This window comes from Mixophyes fleayi, chromosome 7, assembly GCF_038048845.1.
Source record: "Mixophyes fleayi isolate aMixFle1 chromosome 7, aMixFle1.hap1, whole genome shotgun sequence".
In the NCBI taxonomy this organism is placed as follows: domain Eukaryota; kingdom Metazoa; phylum Chordata; class Amphibia; order Anura; family Limnodynastidae; genus Mixophyes; species Mixophyes fleayi.
This window is the reverse complement of record NC_134408.1, coordinates 76743494-76769863: the sequence shown is the minus strand read 5'-3', so window position 1 is coordinate 76769863 and position 26370 is coordinate 76743494. Positions and strand designations below refer to the sequence as shown.

Here is a 26370-nt window from a genome sequence, read left to right as displayed (position 1 = left end):
TGTCTGTGCAATGTATACTGGGGGGAGCGGTGTCTGTGGCAATGTATACTGGGGGGAGCGGTGTCTGTATAATGTATACTGGGGGGAGCGGTATCTGTGTAATGTATACTGGGGAAGCAATGTGTGTGTGTGTGTCTGTGCAATGTATACTGGGGGGAGCGGTTTCTGTGCAATGTATACTGGGGGAAGCGGTGTCTGTGCAATGTATACTGGGGGGAGCGGTGTGTGTCTGTGTAATGTATACTGGGGGGGAGCGGTGTCTGTGTAATGTATACTGGGGGGGAGCGGTGTCTGTGTAAATGTATACTGGGGGGGAGCGGTGTCTGTGTAATGTATACTGGGGGGGAGCGGTGTCTGTGTATTGTATACTGGGGGGAGCGGTGTCTGTGTATTGTATACTGGGGGGGAGCGGTGTCTGTGTATTGTATACTGGGGGGGAGCGGTGTCTGTGTATTGTATACTTGGGGGGGAGCGGTGTCTGTGTATTGTATACTGGGGGGGAGCGGTGTCTGTGTATTGTATACTGGGGGGGAGCGGTGTCTGTGTATTGTATACTGGGGGGAGCGGTGTCTGTGTATTGTATACTGGGGGGGAGCGGTGTCTGTGTATTGTATACTGGGGGGGAGCGGTGTCTGTGTATTGTATACTGGGGGGAGCGGTGTCTGTGTATTGTATACTGGGGGGGAGCGGTGTCTGTGTATTGTATACTGGGGGGGAGCGGTGTCTGTGTATTGTATACTGGGGGGGAGCGGTGTCTGTGTATTGTATACTGGGGGGGAGCGGTGTCTGTGTATTGTATACTGGGGGGGAGCGGTGTCTGTGTATTGTATACTGGGGGGAGCGGTGTCTGTGTATTGTATACTGGGGGGGAGCGGTGTCTGTGTATTGTATACTGGGGGGGAGCGGTGTCTGTGTATTGTATACTGGGGGGGGAGCGGTGTCTGTGTATTGTATACTGGGGGGGAGCGGTGTCTGTGTATTGTATACTGGGGGGGAGCGGTGTCTGTGTATTGTATACTGGGGGGGAGCGGTGTCTGTGTATTGTATACTGGGGGGGAGCGGTGTCTGTGTATTGTATACTGGGGGGGAGCGGTGTCTGTGTATTGTATACTGGGGGGGAGCGGTGTCTGTGTATTGTATACTGGGGGGGAGCGGTGTCTGTGTATTGTATACTGGGGGGGAGCGGTGTCTGTGTATTGTATACTGGGGGGGAGCGGTGTCTGTGTATTGTATACTGGGGGGGAGCGGTGTCTGTGTATTGTATACTGGGGGGGAGCGGTGTCTGTGTATTGTATACTGGGGGGGAGCGGTTGTCTGTGTATTGTATACTGGGGGGGAGCGGTGTCTGTGTATTGTATACTGGGGGGGAGCGGTGTCTGTGTATTGTATACTGGGGGGGAGCGGTGTCTGTGTATTGTATACTGGGGGGGAGCGGTGTCTGTGTATTGTATACTGGGGGGGAGCGGTGTCTGTGTATTGTATACTGGGGGGGAGCGGTGGTCTGTGTAATGTATACTGGGGGAGCGGTGTCTGTGCAATGAATACTGGGGGGAGCGGTGTCTGTGCAATGTATACTGGGGGAGCGGTGTCTGTGCAATGTATACTGGGGGGAGCGGTGTCTGTGCAATGTATACTGGGGGAGCGGTGTCTGTGCAATGTCTACTGGGGGGAGCGGTGTCTGTGCAATGTCTACTGGGGGGAGCGGTGTCTGTGCAATGTATACTGGGGGGAGCGGTGTCTGTGCAATGTATACTGGGGGAAGCGGTGTCTGTGCACTGCATACTGGGGGGGAGCGATGTGCGTATGCAATGTATACTGGGGGAGAGCGATGTCTGTGTAATGTATACTGGGAGGATCGGTGTCTGTGTAATGTATACTGGAGGGAGCGGTGTCTGTGCAATGAATACTGGGGGGAGCGGTGTCGGTGCAATGTATACTGGGGGGGGCGGTGTCTGTAATGTATACTGGGTGGAGCGGTGTCTGTGTAATGTATACTGGGGAAGCAATGTGTGTGTGTGTTTGTTTCTGTGCAATGTATACTGGGGGAAGCGGTGTCTGTGCAATGTATACTGGGGGGAGCGGTGTCTGTGTAATGTACACTTGGGTGAGCGGTGTCTGTGCAATGTATACTGGGGGGAGCGGTGTCTGTGTAATGTATACTGGGGCAGCAATGTGTGTGTGTGTGTGTGTGTGTGTGTCTGTGCAATGTATACTGGGGGGAGCGGTTTCTGTGCAATGTATACTGGGGGAAGTGGTGTCTGTGCAATGTATACTGGGGGGAGCGGTGTCTGTATAATGTATACTGGGGGGAGCGGTGTCTGTATAATGTATACTGGGGGAGCGGTATCTGTGTAATGTATACTGGGGGAGCGGTATCTGTGTAATGTATACTGGGGAAAGCAATGTGTGTGTGTGTGTCTGTGCAATGTATACTGGGGGAGCGGTTTCTGTGCAATGTATACTGGGGGAAGCGGTGTCTGTGCAATGTATACTGGGGGAAGCGGTGTCTGTGCAATGTATACTGGGGGGAGCGGTGTGTGGTCTGTGTAATGTATTACTGGGGGGGAGCGGTGTCTGTGTAATGTATACTGGGGGGGAGCGGTGTCTGTGTATTGTATACTGGGGGGGAGCGGTGTCTGTGTATTGTATACTGGGGGGGAGCGGTGTCTGTGTATTGTATACTGGGGGGGAGCGGTGTCTGTGTATTGTATACTGGGGGGGAGCGGTGTCTGTGTATTGTATACTGGGGGGGAGCGGTGTCTGTGTATTGTATACTGGGGGGGAGCGGTGTCTGTGTATTGTATACTGGGGGGGAGCGGTGTCTGTGTATTGTATACTGGGGGGGAGCGGTGTCTGTGTATTGTATACTGGGGGGGAGCGGTGTCTGTGTATTGTATACTGGGGGGGAGCGGTGTCTGTGTATTGTATACTGGGGGGGAGCGGTGTCTGTGTATTGTATACTGGGGGGGAGCGGTGTCCTGTGTATTGTATACTTGGGGGGAGCGGTGTCTGTGTATTGTATACTGGGGGGGAGCGGTGTCTGTGTATTGTATACTGGGGGGGAGCGGTGTCTGTGTATTGTATACTGGGGGGGAGCGGTGTCTGTGTATTGTATACTGGGGGGGAGCGGTGTCTGTGTATTGTATACTGGGGGGGAGCGGTGTCTGTGTATTGTATACTGGGGGGGAGCGGTGTCTGTGTATTGTATACTGGGGGGGGAGCGGTGTCTGTGTATTGTATACTGGGGGGGAGCGGTGTCTGTGTATTGTATACTGGGGGGGAGCGGTGTCTGTGTATTGTATACTGGGGGGGAGCGGTGTCTGTGTATTGTATACTGGGGGGGAGCGGTGTCTGTGTATTGTATACTGGGGGGGAGCGGTGTCTGTGTATTGTATACTGGGGGGGAGCGGTGTCTGTGTAATGTATACTGGAGGGAGCGGTGTCTGTGCAATGAATACTGGGGGGAGCGGTGTCTGTGCAATGTATACTGGGGGGAGCGGTGTCTGTGATGTATACTGGGGGGAGCGGTGTCTGTGCAATGTATACTGGGGGGAGCGGTGTCTGTGCAATGTATACTGGGGGGAGCGGTGTCTGTGCAATGTATACTGGGGGGAGCGGTGTCTGTGCAATGTATACTGGGGGGAGCGGTGTCTGTGCAATGTATACTGGGGGGAGCGGTTGTCTGTGCAATGTATACTGGGGGGAGCGGTGTCTGTGCAATGTATACTGGGGGGAGCGGTGTCTGTGCAATGTATACTGGGGGGAGCGGTGTCTGTGCAATGTATACTGGGGGGAGCGGTGTCTGTGCAATGTATACTGGGGGGAGCGGTGTCTGTGCAATGTATACTGGGGGGAGCGGTGTCTGTGCAATGTATACTGGGGGGAGCGGTGTCTGTGCAATGTATACTGGGGGAAGAGGTGTCTGTGCACTGCATACTGGGGGGAGCGATGTGCGTATGCAATGTATACTGGGGAGAGCGATGTCTGTGCAATGTATACTGGGAGGATCGGTGTCTGTGCAATGTATACTGGGAGGATCGGTGTCTGTGCAATGTATACTGGGGGGAGCGGTGTCTGTGTAATGTATACTGGAGGGAGCGGTGTCTGTGCAATGAATACTGGGGGGAGCGGTGTCGGTGCAATGTATACTGGGGGGAGCGGTGTCTGTGCAATGTATACTGGGGGGAGCGGTGTCTGTGCAATGTATACTGGGGGGAGCGGTGTCTGTGCAATGTATACTGGGGGGAGCGGTGTCTGTGCAATGTCTACTGGGGGGAGCGGTGTCTGTGCAATGTCTACTGGGGGGAGCGATGTCTGTGCAATGTCTACTGGGGGGAGCGGTGTCTGTGCAATGTCTACTGGGGGGGAGCGGTGTCTGTGCAATGTCTACTGGGGGGAGCGGTGTCTGTGCAATGCATACTGGGGGGGAGCGGTGTCTGTGCAATGCATACTGGGGGAAGTGGTGTCTGTGCACTGCATACTGGGGGAAGTGGTGTCTGTGCACTGCATACTGGGGGGAGCGATGTGCGTATGCAATGTATACTGGGGAGAGCGATGTCTGTGCAATGTATACTGGGAGGATCGGTGTCTGTGTAATGTATACTGGGAGGATCGGTGTCTGTGTAATGTATACTTGGGGGAGCGGTGTCTGTGTAATGTATACTTGGGGGAGCGGTGTCTGTGTAATGTATACTGGGGGGAGCGGTGTCTGTGTAATGTATACTGGGGCAGCAATTTGTGTGTGTGTCTGTGCAATGTATACTGGGGGGAGCGGTGTCTGTGTAATGTATACTGGGGGGAGCGGTGTCTGTGTAATGTATACTGGGGGAAGCGGTGTCTGTATAATGTATACTGGGAGGAGCGGTGTCTTTATAATGTATACTGGGGACGGAGCGGTGTTTGTGTAATGTATACTGGGGGGGAGCGGTGTCTGTGTAATGTATACTGGGGAAGCAATGTGTGTGTGTGTGTGTGTCTGTGCAATGTATACTGGGGGGAGAGGTTTCTGTGCAATGTATACTGGGGAAGTGTTGTCTGTGCAATGTATACTGGGGGGAGCGGTGTCTGTATAATGTATACTGGGGTGAGCGGTGTCTGTGCAATGTATACTGGGGGGAGCGGTTTCTGTGCAATGTATACTGGGGGAAGCGGTGTCTGTGCAATGTATACTGGGGGGAGCGGTGTCTGAGTAATGTATACTGGGGGGAGCGGTGTGTGAGTAATGTATACTGGGGGGAGCGGTGTCTGAGTAATGTATACTGGGTGGAGCGGTGTCTGAGTAATGTATACTGGGTGGAGCGGTGTCTGTGTAATTTATACTGGGGGGAGCGGTTTCTGTGCAATGTATACTGGGGGAAGCGGTGTCTGTGCAATGTATACTGGGGGAAGCGGTGTCTGTGCAATGTATACTGGGGGGAGCGGTGTCTGAGTAATGTATACTGGGGGGAGCGGTGTCTGAGTAATGTATACTGGGGGGAGCGGTGTCTGTGTAATGTATACTGGGGGGAGCGGTGTCTGTGTAATTTATACTGGGGGGGGGAGCGGTGTCTGTGTAATGTATACTGGGGGGGGGAGCGGTGTCTGTGTAATGTATACTGGGGGGGGAGCGGTGTCTGTGTAATGTATACTGGGGGGGGGAGCGGTGTCTGTGTAATGTATACTGGGGAAGCTGTGTGTGTGTCTGTGTAATGTATACTGGGGAAGCTGTGTGTGTGTCTGTGTAATGTATATTGGGGGGGGAGCGGTGTCTGTGTAATGTATATTGGGGGGGAGCGGTATCTGTGTAATGTATATTTTGGGGGAGCGGTGTCTGTGTAATGTATATTGGGGGGGAGCGGTGTCTGTGTAATGTATATTGGGGGGGAGCGGTGTCTGTGTAATGTATATTGGGGGGGAGCGGTGTCTGTGTAATGTATATTGGGGGGGAGCGGTGTCTGTGTAATGTATATTGGGGGGGAGCGGTGTCTGTGTAATGTATACTGGGGGTGAGAGGTGTCTGTGTAATGTATACTGGGGGGAGCGGAGTCTGTGCAATGTATACTGGGGGGAGCGGAGTCTGTGTAATGTATACTGGGGAAGCTGTGTGTGTGTCTGTGTAATATATACTGGGGAAGCGGTGTCTGTGTAATGTATACTGGGGGGGAGCGGTGTCTGTGTAATGTATACTGGGGGGGAGCGGTGTTTGTGTAATGTATACTGGGAAAGCAATGTGTGTGTGTGTGTGTGTGTGTGTGTCTGTGTCTGTGCCTGTGCAATGTATACTGGGAGGAGCGGTGTCTGTGTAATGTATACTGGGGGGGAGCGGTGTCTGTGTAATGTATACTGGGGGGGAGCGGTGTCTGTGTAATGTATACTGGGGGGGGGGGCGGTGTCTGTAATGTATACTGGGGGGGGAGCGGTGTCTGTGTATTGTATACTGGGGGGGAGCGGTGTCTGTGTATTGTATACTGGGGGGGGAGCGGTGTCTGTGTATTGTATACTGGGGGGGAGCGGTGTCTGTGTAATGTATACTGGGGGGGAGCGGTGTCTGTGTATTGTATACTGGGGGGGGAGCGGTGTCTGTGTATTGTATACTGGGGGGGAGCGGTGTCTGTGTATTGTATACTGGGGGGGAGCGGTGTCTGTGTATTGTATACTGGGGGGGAGCGGTGTCTGTGTATTGTATACTGGGGGGGAGCGGTGTCTGTGTATTGTATACTGGGGGGGAGCGGTGTCTGTGTATTGTATACTGGGGGGAGCGGTGTCTGTGTATTGTATACTGGGGGGGAGCGGTGTCTGTGTATTGTATACTGGGGGGGAGCGGTGTCTGTGTATTGTATACTGGGGGGAGCGGTGTCTGTGTATTGTATACTGGGGGGGAGCGGTGTCTGTGTATTGTATACTGGGGGGGGAGCGGTGTCTGTGTATTGTATACTGGGGGGGAGCGGTGTCTGTGTATTGTATACTGGGGGGGAGCGGTGTCTGTGTATTGTATACTGGGGGGGAGCGGTGTCTGTGTATTGTATACTGGGGGGGAGCGGTGTCTGTGTATTGTATACTGGGGGGGAGCGGTGTCTGTGTATTGTATACTGGGGGGGAGCGGTGTCTGTGTATTGTATACTGGGGGGGGAGCGGTGTCTGTGTATTGTATACTGGGGGGGGAGCGGTGTCTGTGTATTGTATACTGGGGGGGGAGCGGTGTCTGTGTATTGTATACTGGGGGGGGAGCGGTGTCTGTGTATTGTATACTGGGGGGGAGCGGTGTCTGTGTATTGTATACTGGGCGGGAGCGGTGTCTGTGTAATGTATACTGGAGGGAGCGGTGTCTGTGCAATGAATACTGGGGGGAGCGGTGTCTGTGCAATGTATACTGGGGGGAGCGGTGTCTGTGCAATGTATACTGGGGGGAGCGGTGTCTGTGCAATGTATACTGGGGGGAGCGGTGTCTGCAATGTATACTGGGGGGAGCGGTGTCTGTGCAATGTATACTGGGGGGAGCGGTGTCTGTGCAATGTATACTGGGGGGAGCGGTGTCTGTGCAATGTATACTGGGGGGAGCGGTGTCTGTGCAATGTATACTGGGGGGAGCGGTGTCTGTGCAATGTATACTGGGGGGAGCGGTGTCTGTGCAATGTATACTGGGGGGAGCGGTGTCTGTGCAATGTATACTGGAAGGAGCGGTGTCTGTGCAATGTATACTGGGGGGAGCGGTGTCTGTGCAATGTATACTGGGGGGAGCGGTGTCTGTGCAATGTATACTGGGGGAAGCGGTGTCTGTGCACTGCATACTGGGGGGAGCGATGTGCGTATGCAATGTATACTGGGGAGAGCGATGTCTGTGCAATGTATACTGGGAGGATCGGTGTCTGTGCAATGTATACTGGGAGGATCGGTGTCTGTGTAATGTATACTGGGGGAGCGGTGTCTGTGCAATGTATACTGGAGGGAGCGGTGTCTGTGCAATGAATACTGGGGGGAGCGGTGTCGGTGCAATGTATACTGGGGGGAGCGGTGGTCTGTGCAATGTATACTGGGGGGAGCGGTGTCTGTGCAATGTCTACTGGGGGGAGCGGTGTCTGTGCAATGTCTACTGGGGGGAGCGGTGTCTGTGCAATGTCTACTGGGGGGAGCGGTGTCTGTGCAATGTCTACTGGGGGGAGCGGTGTCTGTGCAATGTCTACTGGGGGGAGCGGTGTCTGTGCAATGTCTACTGGGGGGAGCGGTGTCTGTGCAATGTCTACTGGGGGGAGCGGTGTCTGTGCAATGTCTACTGGGGGGAGCGGTGTCTGTGCAATGTCTACTGGGGGGAGCGGTGTCTGTGCAATGTCTACTGGGGGGAGCGGTGTCTGTGCAATGCATACTGGGGGGAGCGGTGTCTGTGCAATGCATACTGGGGGGAGCGGTGTCTGTGCAATGCATACTGGGGGGAGCGGTGTCTGTGCACTGCATACTGGGGGAAGCGGTGTCTGTGCACTGCATACTGGGGGGAGCGATGTGCGTATGCAATGTATACTGGGGAGAGCGATGTCTGTGCAATGTATACTGGGAGGATCGGTGTCTGTGTAATGTATACTGGGAGGATCGGTGTCTGTGTAATGTATACTTGGGGGAGCGGTGTCTGTGTAATGTATACTTGGGGGAGCGGTGTCTGTGTAATGTATACTGGGGGGGAGCGGTGTCTGTGTAATGTATACTGGGGAAGCAATTTGTGTGTGTGTCTGTGTAATGTATACTTGGGGGAGCGGTGCCTGTGTAATGTATACTGGGGAAGCAGTGTGTGTGTGTGTGTCTGTGCAATGTATACTGGGGGGGAGCGGTGTCTGTGTAATGTATACTGGGGGGAGCGGTGTCTGTGTAATGTATACTGGGGGAAGCGGTGTCTGTATAATGTATACTGGGAGGAGCGGTGTCTTTATAATGTATACTGGGGACGGAGCGGTGTTTGTGTAATGTATACTGGGGGGGAGCGGTGTCTGTGTAATGTATACTGGGGAAGCAATGTGTGTGTGTGTGTGTGTGTGTGTCTGTGCAATGTATACTGGGGGGAGAGGTTTCTGTGCAATGTATACTGGGGAAGTGTTGTCTGTGCAATGTATACTGGGGGGAGCGGTGTCTGTATAATGTATACTGGGGTGAGCGGTGTCTGTGCAATGTATACTGGGGGGAGCGGTTTCTGTGCAATGTATACTGGGGGAAGCGGTGTCTGTGCAATGTATACTGGGGGGAGCGGTGTCTGAGTAATGTATACTGGGGGGAGCGGTGTGTGAGTAATGTATACTGGGGGGAGCGGTGTCTGAGTAATGTATACTGGGTGGAGCGGTGTCTGAGTAATGTATACTGGGTGGAGCGGTGTCTGTGTAATTTATACTGGGGGGAGCGGTTTCTGTGCAATGTATACTGGGGGAAGCGGTGTCTGTGCAATGTATACTGGGGGGAGCGGTGTCTGAGTAATGTATACTGGGGGGAGCGGTGTCTGAGTAATGTATACTGGGGGGAGCGGTGTCTGTGTAATGTATACTGGGGGGAGTGGTGTCTGTGTAATTTATACTGGGGGGGGGAGCGGTGTCTGTGTAATTTATACTGGGGGGGGAGCGGTGTCTGTGTAATGTATACTGGGGGGGGGAGCGGTGTCTGTGTAATGTATACTGGGGGGGGGAGCGGTGTCTGTGTAATGTATACTGGGGGGGGAGCGGTGTCTGTGTAATGTATACTGGGGGGGGGGAGCGGTGTCTGTGTAATGTATACTGGGGAAGCTGTGTGTGTGTCTGTGTAATGTATACTGGGGAAGCTGTGTGTGTGTCTGTGTAATGTATATTGGGGGGGAGCGGTGTCTGTGTAATGTATATTGGGGGGGAGCGGTATCTGTGTAATGTATATTTTGGGGGAGCGGTGTCTGTGTAATGTATATTGGGGGGGAGCGGTGTCTGTGTAATGTATATTGGGGGGGAGCGGTGTCTGTGTAATGTATATTGGGGGGGAGCGGTGTCTGTGTAATGTATATTGGGGGGGAGCGGTGTCTGTGTAATGTATATTGGGGGGGAGCGGTGTCTGTGTAATGTATACTGGGGGGGAGCGGTGTCTGTGTAATGTATACTGGGGAAGCTGTGTGTGTGTCTGTGTAATATATACTGGGGAAGCGGTGTCTGTGTAATGTATACTGGGGGGGAGCGGTGTCTGTGTAATGTATACTGGGGGGAGCGGTGTTTGTGTAATGTATACTGGGAAAGCAATGTGTGTGTGTGTGTGTGTGTGTCTGTGTCTGTGTCTGTGTCTGTGTCTGTGCCTGTGCAATGTATACTGGGAGGAGCGGTGTCTGTGTAATGTATACTGGGGGGAGCGGAGTCTGTGCAATGTATACTGGGGGGAGCGGAGTCTGTGCAATGTATACTGGGGGGAGCGGAGTCTGTGCAATGTATACTGGGGGGAGCGGAGTCTGTGCAATGTATACTGGGGGGAGTGGTGTCTGTGCAAGGTATACTGGGGGGAGCGGTGTCTGTGCAATGTATACTGGGGGAAGTGGTGTCTGTGCAAGGTATACTGGGGGAGTGGTGTCTGTGCAATGTATACTGGGGGCAGCGATGTGCGTTTGCAATGTATACTGGGGGGAGCGTTGTGCATGTGTAATGTATACTGGGGGAGCGGTGTCTGTGTAATGGATACTGGGGGACAGGGTCGCCTGCAGAAATCATAGGGCCCAGTACAGGCCCTCCGTGTCTCCCAGGCCCCCCGTTGAGCGCCCCCCGCAAGACATACTTACCTGGGGGCCCTGTGTCTTGCTGTCTGCTCTCCGCTACTCTGTCTTTAGCCTGGCTGTCACCGTGATCAGCCAGGCACTAGGATGCAATCGCAGGGGTGGAGGAATCATTCACCTGCGATCATGTGCTCTGGCTGTCACAGGCAGATCACATGATCGCAGGGGGAATGACCGAGTAGCGGAGACCAGCGGACTGCAAGACAGCGGGCCCCCACGTAAGTATGTGTTGAGCTGTTGTACCAGGCCCTCTGGTGAGCCCGGGCCCGGTACAACAGTACCCCCCTGATGGCGGCCCTGCTGGGGGAGGGGGGGAGCGATGTGTGTAAGTTCTGCTTCATATTGTCTGTTGATTTCACTTTCACTTTTGATCTCCTTCTAGTTAATCTGCAACACCCTGTGTCCAGTGCTAGGAAATCTAGATAAATCTTCTGTGACTTGCATTATTATTCCTGCAGTTTGAAAAAAAGAAAAATTAAAAGGTAAGAATGAATACTGTTGATAATGTTTTTATATTCTTAGTATGTAATTATATCAATGTATACTGGGGGAGCGGTGTCTGTGCAATGTATACTGGGGGGAGCGGTGTCTGTGCAATGTATACTGGGGGGAGCGGTGTCTGTGCAATGTATACTGGGGGGAGCGGTGTCTGTGCAATGTATACTGGGGGGAGCGGTGTCTGTCTAATGTATACTGGGGTGAGTGATGTGTGTGCGCAATGTATACTGGGGGAACGATGTTTGTGCGCAATGTATACTGGGGGAACGATGTTTGTGCGCAATGTATAATGGGGGAGCGGTGTCTGTGTAATGTATACTGGGGGGAGCGGTGTCTGTGTAATGTATACTGGGGGAATGATGTGTGTAGTGTATACTGTGAGAAGGGGGAGTGATGTCTGTGCGTGTTTGCAATGTATACTGGGGGAGCGATGTGTGTAATGTATACTGGGGGAGCGATGTGTGTAATGTATACCGGGGAGCGATGTGTGTAATGTATACTGGGGGAGCGATGAGTGTAATGTATACTGGGGGAGCGATGAGTGTAATGTATACTGGGGGAGCGATGTGTGTAATGGTATACTGGGGGGAGCGATGTGTGTAATGTATACTGGGGGAGCGATGTGTGTAATGTATACTGGGGGGAGCGGTGTGTGTGTGTAATGTATACTGGGGGGAGTGATGTGTGCAATGTTTACTGGGGGGAGTGATGTGCACAATGTATACTGAGGGGAGCGATGTGTGTGCACAATGTATACTGGGGGAGCGATGTGTGTGCGCAATGTATACTGGGGGAATGATGTGTGTAATGTATATTGTAGGAGCGGGGGAGTGATGTGTGCAATGTATACTGGGGGAGGGGGGAGCGATGTTAGTGTGCAATGTATACTGAGCGGAGCGGTGTGTGTGTAAGGTATACTGGGGGGAACAATGTGTGTAATGTATACTGGAGGGGATCAATGTGTGCAATGTATACTGGGGGAGCGATGTGTGTGTGTGTGTGTGCAATGTATACTGGGGCAGGGGGGAGCGATGTGTGTGTGCAATGTATATTGGGGGAGCTATGTGTGTGCGCGCAATGTATACTGGGTAAGGGGGGAGCGATGTGTGTGTGTGTGCGCAATGTATACTGGGTAAGGGGGGGAGCGATATGTGTGCGCAATGTATACTGGGTGAGGGGGGAGTGATGTGTGTGTGCGCAATGTATACTGGGGGAGGGGGGAGTGGGGAGTGATGTGTTTGTGTGCTCAATGTATACTGGGGGGAGCGATGTGTGTGCGCAATGTATACTGGGAGAGTGATGTGTGTAGTGTATACTGGGGGAGGGGGGAGCAATGTGTGTGTGCAATGTATACTGGGAGAAGCGGTGTGTGTGTGTGTGTGTGTGTGTGTGTGTAATGTATACTGGGGGGGGTGATGTGTGTGTAATGTATACTGGGGGGGTGATGTGTGTGTAATGTATACTGGGGGGGGTGATGTGTGTGTAATGTATACTGGGGGGGTGATGTGTGTGTAATGTATACTGGGGGGGTGATGTGTGTGCAATGTATGCTGGGGGGAGTGGTGTCTGTGTAATGTATACTGGGGGGAGCGGTGTCTGTGTAATGTATACTGGGGGAGTGATGTGTGTAGTGTATACTGGGGGAGGGGGGGAGTGATGTGTGTAGTTTATACTGGGGATGGGGGGTAGTGATGTATGTAGTGTATACTGGGAGAGGGGGGTAGTGATGTGTGTAGTGTATACTGGGAGAGGGTTGGAGTGATGTGTGTAGTGTATACTGGGGGAGGGGGGGAAGCGATGTGTGTGTAATGTATACTGGGGGAGTGGTATGTTTGTGTATACTGGGGCAGGGGGGGAGTGGTGTGTTTGTGTATACTGGGGGAGAGAGGGAGTGATGTGTGTAATGTATACTGGGTGAGTGATGTGTGTAATGTATTCTGGAGGAGCGATGTGTGTGTGTGTAATGTATACTGGAGGAGCGATGTGTGTGTGTAATGTATACTGGGGGGGAGTTATAAGTTGGAGTGTGGTCTGGTCAAACTTGGGGTCAAGGGATCACCATGTAAATAGACCCCCTTTGGGGTACTGGAGCTATGGCAGCTTCTCGTGCGGCCTGGTCTACCAGTCTATTGCACTTGGCTTCGAGGTTAGTATCTCTGTGTGTGTCTTCACCTTCATCACTGTCTGGAGGAGGACAGCTGGAATGCAGTGAACAGTGCCCTGGTATGTTCATCATATTGACTGGTTTGCCTGCTGAACCCATAAGGTCCCTACTTTTCCATATATGGCTATAATCACGTGCAATTACAAACGCATAACTTGAATCAGTGTAAATATTTACTCTTTATCCTTTTGCATATATGCATGCAAGTATCAGGGCCTTTAGTTCAGCTTCTTTTGCTGATGTGACTCGGTAGTGTCTGTTGAATCACTATTTCTGTGTGTGTGGTTACAGCACACCCTGTATAAGGGACGGGATCTATGTAATAGTGTGAACCATCTACAAAAAGAGTGATGTCTGCATCTGGTAATGGTTCATCTTTAATGTTAGAAAAAACCAGAGATTCTTGTTTCATTAGTTCTATACAATCATGTTCAGAAAATGTTCGGAAAAATTTTGTTTGCATTTTTTTTTCTTCCTGTTCAAGCTGGGATGCAATTCCCCCAAATCCCTAGGGGAACCCCAATATATACAGGTACTTCTCCCATCTTTTGAAACTTGCTGCAATAAGGCAGCAGGATTCAACATTGTGCACTGCTTAAATGTAACGTTACTGGGAGTTAGTGAAGCCTATCCTTATGAAGTAGCACTGCTAAGGAGCATGTGGAATCCAAGGAAAAGGTTCTTGGTTTCTGAGTTCCACAAGGTTTACTCTCATTAGATGGGGTGTACAGTACAGCGGTTAAGACAGATGTGGTAACTTTAATTTTTCTGGAAAAGAAACACTTCGCTTTAGTACACTTGTTAATAAGCCACATCATCAGTTCTATTAGTATGCATAGTATAATGAGGATTAGTAACAGTCCTTGAAGTACAACATGTATAAAACCTGATAACCATCCTCCTATACCCTTGAACCAATCGGCCAGGTACAGCAATGAAAATTATCCTTCTAGATAATCATCTCCAGTGTGCTTCTTTAAAAATGTATATTTCATGTCTTAATTTTTGTAAGTGTTCATCAAACATTTTCTCTGGATCATCTGCGTCACTAGTTAAAAAGGTGCAACCCTGGGCTTCAATTTACATATTTCGGGTCAGGCAGCACCCTCCAGACTAAGCTGCCAGGTAGTCAAATATTAACCTATTGTCTTGTGTAAATGTAATAATGTGTTGGGCCACAATACTCACAAATACATTACTGTATTGGGTGTAAACCCCTACAGTCATGGGTTGCTCTTTTCATTATTTGGTTGGGTTAAACTTTCATATTAGAATTTTCTAATTATGTATAATGATCTCTACATTACTATTGGCATGAGTCTGGTTCTTCCAAACCTAGCTTTCCTTTCTAGACTAGTACACATCAACAGCGTACAGCAAGGGAAAATAACGTGCAATCTATATTCCTCCTGTTAATATCAATGAACTCCATTCTCTGGTCTCCCTTGGACCTTTAAAAAACTTGTGAAATACATTTTACTCAGATTCCCCCTGTCTGAAGATCTTAACATATATATGTGAACATGAGAGGCTCTGTGCTTCCTTTTTTTTGTCTTCTAATTCTGGATTTCTTAGGGAAGGATGAAAAAGGAAAGGGAGGAAGAAAATACACAGTGCGCTTGGCAAGTGTTATATGTCACTCATTTCACAATAGGATGAAATATCCATTGTGCTGTATATTTTCATATTTAGTAAATCTGGCCGGTAACAAATGTTTTGTTTGTGCTTGGTTTCTGTCACAGCGTGTGATACCGTTAAGGTAACTGGGTGTCCTACCACAATATCTATACTCTTTTCAAGCACTAAAGCAGAGTAGTATGCAAGTGACCTTAGCTTGCGACCATGTATTTGTGTCAGTACCCCTTGTACATGTGCACTGACTTCATAACAAAATAACATGAAAGGCTTGTCATAATCTGGCAAAGCCAGTGCTGGTGCTGAAGTTATTTCAGCTTAAAATTGGTTAAACATTTGGTTCTGCTCAGAGGAGAGTGTAAATGGATTGCTATCATCTAGAAGTGCTAATGCAGGAGCACAGATAATAGCTCTTAAAGTCTTAAATCTTTTTCATTTCTGTACAAATATTTACTTCCCATCAATGCATTACCATACCCACGATACAAAGATTTATTTACAGTATATGACGATTATAGCACAGTAAATAAGGGCAGTAAATGTCTTTACAAACACTGATTGACTCAAAACTGTAATGAGGATACAAATAAAAACTTTTTGCTTTCTGCACATACAGAAAAACCATCTGGTTCATGCATTTGCTATGCGAATAGCACATAAACTCTAATATCTCTTTCCAAAACAAGGTAATCATTACTCAGCAGAGTCTACGTTATTTAAATTCTTCATTAGTTTATACTTATGTTTGCTGTGGCTGTAAATCAAAACATATTGCAAACTTCTATTCATTGGAAGTTTTATCAATGCAATCTGGATTGCCTAATGGGTCTTTGCAGTTGGAGACCTGTGAATAAAAAAAAACCTTTTGCATAGAGATTAACATTTATTCACTAGGAATTACTGTAACTGTAACATGCGTGTACACTTATCAGGTAACCAGTTGTAGAAGTCAGCGTATTGGATAAAGTCATTTCAATTAAAATCGAGCAAACTCGGTTGTCTTTGTTCGAAAAGATGCGTACGGTACGCTACGGCGTGAAAGGGCACGCAACGGCGTGGAAGGGCATACGCAGCTGCAACACGTGGCAACAACAGTATTTAGTCTTTTACATACATTCGCACAAACACGCACACTTGTAAAATAGTACACATTAATGGTAGTTGCAACACAGTCATTTATGTCGAAATATAGTAGTATTTATATTTAATATTATAAGTTATAGGCATATCAGTAAAACATATGGTACTCGTTGAAGGAATCTAGTCATGTGTGGTATCATACTAATCCTCTTCGCATTTGCAACTGTCCGGTTCACTCTGCGAATGAATCGCAGAATGCATACGCAAGTTATTAATGTTAAGGAATTATGGACTATTATGATGAGTAATCTTGGCGGGAAGATCAGAGCTCATTCCCTGGAGAGATGACCCCCTTGTTTGGATTCCTGAGCTTAAACTAGCCTATGATCTGCATTGTTTTACTGTATTTCTGTTTGCATATAAGCAGCATCTCCTCATTCAGAGTTCAGTCACCTAGACCACAGACTTCAGGACTGAATGACTGTTCACTGGATCCAGAGCGCCTGCGATAAGTAACGGCTGTACTTATTATTATTTCGCTAAGATATATCTACTGCTACTTTTTGAGAATAAATATTTGTGCGTTGGAAACGCAAATCGAGATTCGACAATCGTTATTGGATAGCGACAAAACGCTCATAACACAGTGAACAGCTGCTAAAAGCTTAACTGTGACGCTATGCCTTCCATGCCTTGAAAAAATTATTTCCTCAAAGAGGCAGTTCCTAATCTCACAAACATAGAATGTCAAAGTGACGAGACCTGGGCGAGTGTTCAAAGCCAATCCTTTCTCATCATCTCTTAGTACCGCCCTCTTAAATGACACTAATTAAATTTCCAGGTTTAGAAACATTCAATCTGGAATCTTGGTTCCAAGTATTCAACCATTTTAAAAGCAGCACTGTCTCATAAATCAGAGTACTCTCGTTAGACACCACACATTGTGTCTGTAAATCACTAAACATTTTCTCAACAAAATCTCCCGTGACCAAATATTCACACATATTTCTAGATTCTGTGATTTCCAGGTTGAAAGTACAAATATATATTCACAATTCTCGCTCACAGACTAAATTTTATCTCGTAACATTTCTTTAAAGGCATAACAAACCCTCCTGATTTCTGAGAACATTTATCAGCGCCATTTTAACACAGATAAAAACAGATTTTAATATCTGCATGTAAGCTCACTCCCACAATTCTCAACTTCATTAAAGAGAAAGCTATTTTTCTCAAGTTCAGAAACAAAATTACTTTGTTCAAATACAGAAACGGCATGTTGGACCCCAGCCAACTTTGTTCTGACACTAGTAATAATAGTGATAATGTACATTATTTACAATCTTGTCCATGCAATCGGACCAAACATTTTAAAACTTCTTTTGTATCTCTTTAAAAGCTTATCAATTAAGCAATGAATGTACAACTTTTTCAACCTTGAAACATGTGTCTTGTAAAAAACGGCCAAGACAGTCAAACATTGTGATTTAAACTAAATCACGCATCTCCCTTACAGAGCACTAATACAGAGAACAAACAGCGTGAATTATCACGGATCTCCCTCACACGCAGTAAGATGGAGACAAAACTCACATACAGAGAGAGAACTTAACTGACATCTTCCAGCATACTGCTGTGGAACTACAAGTCCCAGCATTACACTAAATACAAGTTAGCTTCAACATGTTATTATCACTCGGCACTCAACATATTTTATCAATTTTACATACATTGTCAGATAACAAAAAACAGAGTGTTTCTTATCTCAACACACTGAAATCTTTTACACAGAATAAGGGAGGGCCACATTTCACTCATTCAGCTGCGAAGGATCAAACATACATTTATAATATACAACCTACTTGATTCATTATTCAGCTTCCGATGCATTTAGCATATCCACATATCCAGATCTATTAAATTTTCTGTGCCACCTCAAACAATCTCTTGGGGTTTGATCTCAATACCCCTTTGTTCTTGTCACATTACCACTTGCAACACCTTTGTTTCTCCATCCACACATATCAATTGCTTCTTTGGCTATCCCCGCTTTCTTAAAAAATTCCCTGCGGACCTTCTACTCCCCCATTTCCTAAAGTCTTTGTGCATCATAACTATGAGGGAGCTGCTGTCATCTGTTTACTATCTATATTACCCATATTGACGGTATTCTGTTGAGTCCAAATCGGGACTCTTATCTAGTTTCTGTGGGTTGTCCTTACACTGGACGTCCCGTTCTGTGGACTCCTTGTACTGGATGTCCGTGCTAAATAGCTTCTTTAACAATATCTGGTATGAAGGTCTTTTGGAAATCTCTCTTACACAATACATCTCTGGGGATGGTGTCTAAAATGTTCACTCAATGTTCAAAACAGTAACTCTCTAAATCCATTACATGCTTCTTTGATCAATGTCTTATGTGACTTTTATGCTTTATACATCATACAATAGGTACAAACACATGCACTCAAAATTCACTCATCTTTCAAAAATCTAATCAACAATACAATTACAGTAAACAAGTTGGTTTATTACTGTATTATATTAATCAGATTATACTTGAGACTCACAAATTCGCGTGTCAGGTGCCTCAGACAGACATGAGGTGACCCAGACTAGGAAGACCAACGAGTAGAAATCTACTGACCGCGGATGTTGGGGTTCATTGTGCTGGGAAACCTCCGTTGTCTGTCTTGTAGCCTGCTGGACAGCGAATATCTGTGGCGACCTCCAAGTTGTAAGATCTAAAATTCTGACCCAAGTCTGCCTGTGGTGTCAAGTATATCTGGAAGCGCTTCAATCAGCTGGAGAGAATTGACACAGACCAAGTTCTGTATACAAGGAATATTCTCTAGTTTATTGATACAAAGATACAAGTTTTTATAGCCTACTGAATAAATATAGCCTACGTCATATGCATACATTCTATACCATTAGTTTATGAGAAGCGCTACTGATTAACTTTCTCACATATTCTTGAGGTGTTTATTTTTCTCACCCTTCTAAGGACAGATGAGCCTATTGTTCTTATCTCAAGGGGAGCTGGGGGTATGCTATGTGCAACATCAAGGGCACAGCTCCCATACTACGAGCTGGATATGAAGCTACTTATTGTTTTATTCTTGATACATTTATTTTGGTGTTCTCTATCAGCTCAACTTCAAGGCCATAGGCCCACATATTGTAAGACTGCAAATCAGCAGAAAAATGAATAATCTCTTCTAGCAAATAATATTTCTATGCAAGTTACAATAAAATGGCTGAACAAAGGCCTTATGAGGCCTTAACAAAAAATCATATTTAACAACCATAAAAGGATTTAAATGTTAAACCAGCTCAGAGCTGCTGGTCTTCAGGTTTCATTATGTGCCTTTTCATGGAATTAATGTTACGCCTCAATGTACTTCACCAGAGACAAGAATTTCTAAGTGTACTTAGTCTAGACCAGTGATGGTTTTTCTCCTAACTTGTGTGTTAGCATTAAATTTGCATTGTATCCTACTAAGTTTCCAGTTCTCTTATGCACTACAACTATGTAGGTGTGTCCCCCTCTATAAGAACTGTTCCCTGCATTTGCTGCTTTCAATGACTTCTGAGTTGCAGTGCAACTCTTGTGAGCTGATTGGAACACCTCATTATTTCACTTGCTGTGCACTGATGCCATTGATGTTTATATCCATGCTCTTGATACCTTCATCTGTTTTTTACAAATACAGTATTGATTGGTGTGGCATGTGATTTATAATTTATATAATATGAATATTTTTTGTTTTTGTTAAGCTTACAGGATGGCTCAGTGGTATGAGTTACAACAGATTGATACCAAATTCTTGGAACAAGTTCACCAACTGTATGATGACAGTTTCCCCATGGAAATACGGCAGTACCTAGCGCAATGGCTTGAAGCACAAGACTGGTAAGAGATAATTCTGTATAATATATTACACTATTTTCTTTATATTTCTTAGGTAATCAAAATGTATACATCTGTTGTATTAATAATACATGGTGGATGTCAGGCTGTAATTACTACATTTTTTTTGTGAATTTTTTTTTCTTCCCATAAAAAAATATGTTTTATACATGGATAGATTCATCTCCATATAAACAGATTCTTTTTTTTTTTTTTTTTATACATTCAATTTTTATTGGATGTAAAAAAGAGTACAGTCGGTGCAAATGACATGGTGTAAAGAAGCATAGGATGTAGATCACATAACAAGGTATCACTAATTTACATTTACGGAAATCCGGTATACCTTCAGATTAACAAACAAAATAAGGAGTAATATTTGCTTATTGCAAGCACTTTAGTACAGATTAGACTCAATATGATACTTTTGCTGAGGTAAAAATAGGTTGGGAAAGAGGGGGGGAACAGCAAAGTGGGGAAAGAGGGTGGTTGGAGGGTAGCCGGGAAAAAAAATCAATGTATATTATGAATTGAGCATGTCAAGCAATAGACAGTGGGTCAAGGAAACCTCATCTATTTCACTGGGCGTACTTTGGGGTTTACTTGAATCCTAGCCATTCGAACCACAAAATTTAATTCTTTCGGTTTTGTCTGCTGATTATAGTATCAGATCTTCCATGGACATATAAACGTCCAAGCCATTTTTTTTATGAATGGCTGTGTTGGGGATCTCCAGTGGACTGGTATCACAGCCTTCGCAGCGCAACTGAGGTATTTTAGTTGGATTTCTTGTAATTGGAAATGGGCATTTTAGTATTATTAAGAAGCCAAAAGTTTGGACAGTTTGGTACATTAAATCCAGTTTTAGCCTTAAAAATAAGCAACACCGGCTCCCAGAAGAAGCGAAGGGCAGATCATTCCCAATAAATGTGTAGTGTGGTACATGATGTTGTTTGACATCTCCATCAGAGGTCTGGGAGACCAGGGTACATTTTGGCCAGGAGGCTGGGACACCGGTACCACCGGGTCAGAACCTTGTATTGTGTTTCAATCACCTAAAAACTGACAGAGCTGGCATGTGTATGTTGGACCAATGTCCATTCTTGATCTGAAATGACAGTTTCCAAGTCTCGTTCCCAATATTTGGTGAAATTTGGCAGAGCTCTAAATGGTGTGTTCAATCAATATTTTGTATATTGAGGACAGTGTATGCCTGGGGTATTGGTTTTCAGTGCACAGAAATCCAAACAAAGTGAGTTTTCTCCCTACCATTTTGTGCATCCTTGAGGAGCATAAGAAGTGTTTTATTTGCTGGTACCGCCAAACTTCGGACTTAGGTAAGTCCCATTTCATCTGGATGTCTGGGAACTGCATAACACCCGACATGACCACCAGCTGGCAGACCCTAGCCTCTGTCCAACGAGCAAAGGCAGATCCCTGTTGACCTGGAGTTAAGTCTGGATTGTCTAGTATTAGAGTCAGGGGAGAAGTCATGGAAGATATGTCTGGAATAGTTCGGAGTCTGGACCATCTGTTCAGGGTCGGGGTGAGTGTTGTGTGGTGTATGGAGGGGAGTACCGGTAGCCAGGCCATGTGACTTACAGGGGCATTTAGTATATACTACTCAATCCAGAACCATTGTTTAACAGATGGACCCCTCGTCCAGTCTAGGACCCTTTATAGCATTGCAGCGTCATAATTTGTGGCAAAATGTGGCAGCTGGAGTCCTCCAGAGTGTTTACACTTATAAAATATCTCGCGTTTAAATTGGGGTCATCTATCCTGCCAAAAAAGTCACACATGGCCCGGTGCAGGTCCGCAAACCACATACACTCCCCATATGGATGGGGAGTGTATGCAGAAGCTATAGGATCCTCTGGAGTAAGTTCATTTTAACCACATTTAATCTACCTATCAAAGAGAAACCCTTGGGAAGCCAGTCTCTCAGGTTTTAAGAATAGTAGCAATTATGGGTATGAAATTATCCGCTTACATCCTGGACACACCTCTGTTTATGATGACCCAGATATTTTAACTGGGTGGGATGCCAGACAAATGGAAATGCATGTCTAAAGCCTTCAAAAACACCCAGGAGGGACGAGATATTCAGGGCGACTGATTTTGTATAATTGATTTTAAAGTTACAGAGGGCTCCAAATAATTTAAAATTCGGACATCAAGTTTGGAATTGAGATTGCATGGTTTGTGAGGATAGCTAAGAGGTCGTCTGCGAATAGCGCAAGTTTGAATTCTTTGTTCCCCACTCTCAGGGTTAGCCATCATAGCCCGTGCCAATGCTTCCATTGATAATATGAATATCACTGGGGACTGGGGGCACCCTTGTCTCGTTCCATTCGTGATCCCGATCGAGTTAGAAAATTCTCCATTAACTTTGACTTTTGCCGTTGGGTATGTATACAATGCCCGTATCCTCTCCAGTCCCACTGGACCAAGTCCCAGATGACCAAGTATGCCCAGCATGAAATCCCAATCCACTTTTTCGAACGCCTTTTCGACATCTGTGGACAAGAGTATCGAGGAAATATTGACTGATGATGCATTATGAACCATTGTCTATTATCTTTGTTGTGTTATCCCGAGCCTCACGGCCCGGAACAAAGTCCACCTGGTCAGAATGGATTACATTAGGCAGAATAAGCTTGAGTCTGTTGGCAATAAGTTTAATATCAACATCAAGCAATGAGATGGGTCAGTAGCTGGAGCATAATGCAGAGTTTTTCCCTTTCTTAGGAAGGACTGTCATATGTGCCGCTAGAGAATGGGTGGAGAAATGGGTCTGGTCAGAGATGGAGTTGAAGGCCTGAAGCATAAGTGTCTGTCTTTAACTTTTTTATAAGAAACTGTGAGGCCATCAGGACCTGGACTCTTCCCGGAAGGTGTAGTCTTAATGGTCTCCTCTAGCTGCCTCAAGGAGAAAGGATTCTCCAGCATCTGTATATCTTCCACTGTAAGCATGGGGAAATTAATATATTCGAGGTAGGAGGCAATTTATACCTGTCTAATGGACCTGTTCAGCACTGGTATATCTTGAGATATATTGTAAATTTTGGCATAATAATCGTGGAATGCCGTGGCTATATCTGTCGAGGAGTGGTTAAGCTTCCCTGTGATGGTTCTAATATGTGGTATATACAATTGGGCTCATTGTTTCCTTAGGGCTTGTGCTAGGAGTTTGCCTGGTTTGTCACCTCACTGATATTACCTGTTTCGGCATTTACGGAAATCACGCTTCACCTTATCAGATAAACAACTATATTTTAAACTTAATATTTTGAGTTGCCAGTGCACAAAACAACTTTTATAATATATCTTATACAAGAACAAGCTTCCTTTCTAGTTTCAGTGAAAGTATTAGGTTAAATTTTGGGGTCAGGATCTCTTTGTTTCCTTGACCTTGAATCATATACATCTTGGATGCAGTGTGCTGAGTGTGAAAGCTCTGATTCCATCCACAGTTGTAGAAAAGATATCCCATGACCAGGTGATTTCAACTGGGGATCACCATAACAAGTGAGGACTGCAGAGAAAAATATAATTTGTTCTGCTCTGCACTCCTGCACAATTATATTATCTTGTCAATTAGATCTAATAGGGGTTTTTGTATCCACTATTATTAGATGGAGTTTATACTGAATCTATCAGTATGAGAAATGGGAGTGTAGCAGCCAGCATGAGCATCCATAAAATACTATATAGTTGTGGCCGGGTCCCGAGTACCGTGCAACGGCCATCTTGAAATTGACCCTCCAGCGCTGGGAGGGTTAATACCTGGCGCCGGAGGGGTTAAATCACCGGCGCTGTGCGAAAAGTTGTTAGTAAATGTTTTAAAAATAAATAAATGCATTTTAAATGTGCGCTGCAGTGCTGGGTGGGTAGCACTCAGCTCTGCAGCAGGGAAAGTGTTAAACCCACAGCACTAGGTGCCGGGGAGTGTAACTATATGTATTACATTTAAAAATGTGGGTTATAAGTGTACGAAATGTAAAATGTATCTATGTATATTAAAGAAAGTACTTACCCTGTGCTGGGGCTGCAAAGGCAACCCTGGATCACCTTCACCCTCCGGCAGCCAGCTTCAGTGGCTCCCGGAGGGACTTAACAACCAGCTTCCTGGAAGCAAATAGGTCCAGGAGGTGCAGCGCCTCCTAATCGTCCCGGGAAGGTAAGTCCCTGGTTGGAGCTCAAAGAGCTTCAGCTAGTAACAGGGCAGAGACTGTTTCTCTGTGATCTGGCTGCTCTCCCCTGGTATTATTTTTGGCCAAGTAGCAGGACCAGACCCTGGTGCCCAGTCCCTGGAAGTCCGTTTTGACGTGAGATTTAAAAGATAAATCTCCCACCCCAGACAGAGAGGCACCAGGTGAGGAGAGTGGGCTGAGCCCCCCTCTCCCTGGCAGCTCGTGGCCACAAACAGCAATGTTAAAGGTGTTAAACCTCTCTGGGTTGACATACAATTAAAAAGAGATGGACTGTCCTTCAGTTAGATTGAACCGCAAGAGCTGAAAATTTGTCCACACACACACGCTTTTTAAGCCCACTCAAATGGGACGGCATTCAGAGGGACAGTGTTGATGCTAATGTGGGGACGTAAGTGTCCCGTGGGTGTTGACTGTGGTTTGTTCAAACTATTCCTAAAGTTTTGATCTTTCCTAAGATTTCTCAGTTATATCCCTGAGACAACTCCCCCTCCAATAAACTGGTCTTAAACTTCTGCACATTTCCAAAAGACATGTGACTACTGCTGATTCCTGGTACTGCTGATACCTGTAATTCACAATCTTGTGTGGTTTCTGTCCCAGAATACAGTGTGGCACACTGATTCCCTAAAATATGAATATAAAGTAATGTTCTTTGAAGTTCATATTTCTATATACCTGCATAGCAAGCCTTCATGTTTCTGCATCTGTCTACAACTTTACACCTTGCACCTTTTGTTATCGTGCGTAATTAGACAGTCTACCCTAAATAGGAAACACAGGGTCAAAGACAATGCATGGCTGTGGTGTGCATATCTTAATTGGCTTCCTGACAGAATGTCTGCTGAATCTAATTACCTCACACTGGGCTAATTGCCCAAATGTTTTAGAGAGGAAACAAAAATTTTTATCTGAGGGAAAATCTTGTTAATTTCTATTTTATCAATTTGATATTGTATTTGGGGCCCTGACATTTAATAATCTATTTAGGCCATCGTCGTGACATAAACCTTACAAAATTGCATATGCAACTTTTGTTTTTCTTGTGGCCCACACAGTCTTAGACTTTGATTATTTTGCACAATTGGGGTTTTGAGTTTGACATGCCTGTTCTAGCCACTCCCTCCTGTGACGGCTCATTCTCCCCTTTACACCCTGTAGCAACACAGTGACACATTCCTATATTCCTCCAGTCAATACATTCCTCTGCTATTTGCTGACCTTTTGTTCCTTCCAACATTTGGGTAGGCCTCGGGACAGGGGACATAGCTATGGCAAAATGGGGTGCATAAACATGTCACAATGGGGTTGTGGACACATCTCGGTGATGTGCCTAGTGGTTTTCAAACACTAGGCTGCCCATTCTCTCCTCCCTTCCTAAACTTTCATTGCCATATGCACCAGTGCACACAGCAGTCATACCTCCCTTATTTTCCACAGATCGGGACAAGGCTATCCAGATCAGGATGGCAGGACAGAGTCCTCAACCTGAAAGGTTATGAGATATGTATTTGTGTTGTGTGTACCCTCATTGTTTGGCTGATTGCTTGGTTATAATTATGATCGTGTAATACCCCTTTTCCCAGTTAGGATGTATGTATAAATATTTTGTGTGTAGGCTGCAAATTAATTCAATACCTTTAATTCCGAATTGCGCAGTACCTCTACCTTGGTCTAGTTACCAAAGGCTCTGAGTGTAGTAGTGTCCTGTTTGAAGAAACACCAAAGGGATATGAAGGAGCCCTCAGCCCCATTCACTGGACCACAAGCACACTCAAATGCGTATTATTGCACAGAACTGATTTTTAAAAGCCACAACGGCACATTTATTGGTGATGCCTAAGCTTCTAAAGGGGTTTTCTGTTATTTTGAATCAAAAATATATTTTGTATTTGAAACGGGCAATTTCATAAAATAAATAAACAATCCTTTCTAACACCTATCTTAGAATACAGATATTTTCCAGCCTCTAGTATCCTACGACTAAGAGGTACCTCCTTTACGCTACAACAACATCTGCTAGTTATATTAATCAAATTTGAAATTATACCCCACGATCAATGAGTCATTGTTAAAAAAAAAAAACTAATAATACATATTTATTGTAGCTGGATCACTTATAAATTATTGCAATAAT

The 26370-nt window shown here is 46.4% G+C and overlaps 1 protein-coding gene across 3 annotated transcripts in view; it reads left to right on the top strand.

Moving 5' to 3' along the window:
- Positions 1-10892: 10892 nt before the first annotated feature.
- STAT1 (signal transducer and activator of transcription 1) overlaps positions 10893-26370 on the top strand; it is a 368349-nt gene continuing 352871 nt past the window's right edge. For 2 of the 3 annotated variants that reach the window (XM_075179994.1, XM_075179992.1), the window contains exons 1-3: positions 10893-10947; positions 11112-11211; positions 19887-20022. In XM_075179994.1, coding sequence (XP_075036095.1) covers positions 19895-20022 — 128 coding nt within the window. In that variant the 5' untranslated portion in view covers positions 10893-10947; positions 11112-11211; positions 19887-19894. The remainder of the gene's footprint in view (positions 10948-11111; positions 11212-19886; positions 20023-26370) is intronic. The other variant, XM_075179993.1, reaches the window with a different exon arrangement.